General features: G+C 64.6%; 1 protein-coding gene across 1 annotated transcript in view; it reads right to left on the bottom strand.

Annotated features, from left to right (window-relative positions):
* Nucleotides 1-1158: 1158 nt before the first annotated feature.
* MSLN (mesothelin) overlaps nt 1159-2852 on the bottom strand; it is a 12740-nt gene continuing 11046 nt past the window's right edge. The window contains exons 7-12 of the mRNA XM_010855433.1: nt 2783-2849; nt 2462-2604; nt 2240-2367; nt 1830-1924; nt 1432-1618; nt 1159-1356 (exon numbers count right to left, since the gene is read on the bottom strand). Coding sequence (XP_010853735.1) covers nt 1262-1356; nt 1432-1618; nt 1830-1924; nt 2240-2367; nt 2462-2604; nt 2783-2849 — 715 coding nt within the window. The 3' untranslated portion in view covers nt 1159-1261. The remainder of the gene's footprint in view (nt 1357-1431; nt 1619-1829; nt 1925-2239; nt 2368-2461; nt 2605-2782; nt 2850-2852) is intronic.

Below are 2852 nucleotides of genomic sequence, written 5' to 3'. Positions count from 1 at the left end.
TCAAGCCCCCACCTCAGAAGGGCCTGGGAGCACTGCCCCCAGCTCGGGTACCCTGCACCCACCCTCCCCCTGGGGTGGGCCATCCCCCCTCTGCTATGTGGGCCCTTCCCCGCCCCCCCAACCTGACACGCACTACTGGCTTCTCTTTTGCCCAATCTCATTCTCTGCTGGTGACGCTTCCCATGTGCCTCCTTGGGTGACACATGGGTGACTCTGACTTAGCTCTGCATTGCCTGCTGAGTTAGTGAAGACACAGTCACCTCCCCAAACCTGCTGAGCAGCAGAAAGTGGAGGATAGGGGAGCTCTGAGGTCCCGGTTGGGGCCCAGAAGAGCGGCCCGACCTGGGGGTCCTCACCACTCTTCCCCACCTTCAGGGGCGGCGGGAACTGTGGGCCCTGAGCCTGGGACGCAGGGCAGCCTGGGAGCTCCCAGCTGGGCTGAAGGTGCTCCCTCTGTGTCCTACCTGCAGGCAGCCCACCAGCCCCCCTAGGGTACCTGCCACTGGCTGTGGCCCTGCCCGCAGGCCTCCTGTGGCTGCTGTATGGAGGCACCCCAAGGCCCAGCTGGGACCACCTGCAGGGCACCTGCAGCTTGGTGGAGGACCGCACTGCCCCAGCTCCACATGCAGGAGAACAGGGGTTGGCTCGTGGAGCTGGACGCCTGCCTAGACCAAGATGCAGGTCCCAGGGGACCTGGCCACATCCCCCACCCTAGGGGCCTGCAGGGCCAGTCCCTGCCTACGCCCAGCTCCCAGGACCTGGAGCTAGAGCGAGGGCCTGGGCCCGGGGTCACGGCCCCAGCCAGTGAGGGAGATGCTGCTCCTGTGCTCAGGCTTATTCCATGGACTGACTTGGCCAACTGACTTGAATAAAGGACAAGGTGATCTTCCTGCCTGTGTCCCTTTGATCTGGGCCTGAGGAGGGACAGAGCCCCTCTCAGCTGGGATCAGCACTCCAACTGGCCATCTCCCGGGGCAGCTGTGTCACCAGAAGCCACCTGGACCATTGGCCTGGACTCGGGGGAGATCCTGCATGGAAACAGCGCCAGGAAGTGCGCTTCCAAGTGCGCGTGGGAGGGGCTGCAACCCAGGCAGCCCTGTGCAGGGGGCACAGCCGTCAGGGCTCCCCTTCAGTCCTCAGAACACCACGGGGCACCTCTACAAGAGGGGGGTGGGGTTCTTTTATTGAGCTCCAGAGCCCTTGGGGTCCAAGCCCGGCGGGGTCTCCACGCAGCGCTGGTCGCCAGGCCACAGCAGCAGGCTCAGCTCAGGACCGAGACCAGGAGCAGACTTGCGGTCACAGTGAGCACGGGTCCCGGCCCTTGTCCGAGGCGGTGGGGGCCTCCCGAGGAGGCCTCTGCACAGAGAAGAGGCGCCTCAGCCCCTGCCCCTCACTCTGCCCGACACCGCCCAGCCGGCCACCCCAGCCCACCTCGTCCGCGGAGGTCCAGGACCAGGTAGCCGTTGGGGACGCCACCGACGAGCCCCAGCCCCAGCCTGTCCAGGTCCTCCTGCGACTGCCGGGAGATCCAGTCCCGCAGGAACATGTTCCCTGTCTCAGCCTTCAGGCCTACCAGGTTTGGGCCCAGAAGTTTCTGCACCTCGGCCATGGTTAGCGACTGCCAGAGCCCGCAGGTGGCGGTCAGAGTCATCCTGCCTTTTCCCAGAGGCTTCGGGCTTCTTCTGCGCCCAAACCACCCCAACATCCCACCCACGGACCCCGCCTTAGCCTCTGTAGGCCCTGGAAGGGGCTTTGATGGCCGCCCCTCCCAAGACCCCGCCCCTAGAGGCCCCGCTCACGGGAGGCCCCGCCTTTCCCCGCCGTCCTACCAGCACCGCCTCTGTTGTCAGTTTCTTGAATGCCGCCGCGTCTATACTGATGTTCTGCGAAGTAAAAACCCGCAGGTCTTCCGTGGAGGCCCCACCTGCCCTCGGGGAGAGGAGCCCCCAAGTGTGAGACCGTGCAGCAACCCCCAGTCCCACCCTCTGACCGCAGGCTACCAGAAGCCACTTCTTTTACCAAGAGTCCCTTTTCCTAAGGAATTCCCGGGCCCCTGATTTGCCTGCTGACCACCTGACCCTCTGGGTTGAAGGAGAGGTTGGAGGTGCCCAGAACTCACAGGGTCTCAGCCAACACACACTTGGAGGGACAGACTGTGAACACTGGTCACGCCGCCAGTGGACTGCCCAAAGACGGGGGAGCCTCAGGCATCATTTCCCCTGTATCTTCCCGGGCTCACCCAGGAAGGGCTTGATCCTTGTGAAGTATTCAGACCCGCTGACGTTCTGGAAGGCCATGTGGGCCTTGTGGTAGAGGACAGCCATCTGCGGTGGGCTGCACGCGTCCAGGTCCTGGGGTGTGGTCATCCTGGGGAGGCGGCATGGGGCCGGGCAGCGAGCTCGGAGCACAGCGAGCTCGGAGCACAGCACTCCCACCACCCCCGACAGACCCCAGGACTCACCAAAGCACGCTGAGCTGTACGGAGTCCAGCTGCTCAGGGCGGAGGAAGCACAGGTAGGCAGGGCGGAAGGTGGCCAGGGTGTCCAGGGCGGCCTTATCCAGCTGGCCTCCTCCCCCTACATAGCGGGCAATCAGGGCAGCCACCTGTGGGAGAAGGCCACTCAGTGGCTTGGGGCAGGGAGAGATGTATGCCCTGGGCCTTGACCACCTCACACCCTGTGCCACCCCCAGGCCTGTGCCATCTCACACTGCGCACCCCCCTCACTGGGCCTGCACAGCCTCACAGCCAATGTCTGCCCCCTCCCACCCCCACAGCTCTCACCTGAGCATCCACACCACGCCCTTGGCTGACTTTGAGCAGAGATTTCACGGTGTCCAGGGAAGTCACATTC

This window comes from Bison bison, unplaced genomic scaffold, assembly GCF_000754665.1.
Source record: "Bison bison bison isolate TAMUID 2011002044 unplaced genomic scaffold, Bison_UMD1.0 scf7180017853794, whole genome shotgun sequence".
In the NCBI taxonomy this organism is placed as follows: domain Eukaryota; kingdom Metazoa; phylum Chordata; class Mammalia; order Artiodactyla; family Bovidae; genus Bison; species Bison bison.
The sequence above is the reverse complement of the archived record's forward strand: the minus strand, read 5'-3'. Positions and strand labels throughout refer to the sequence as shown.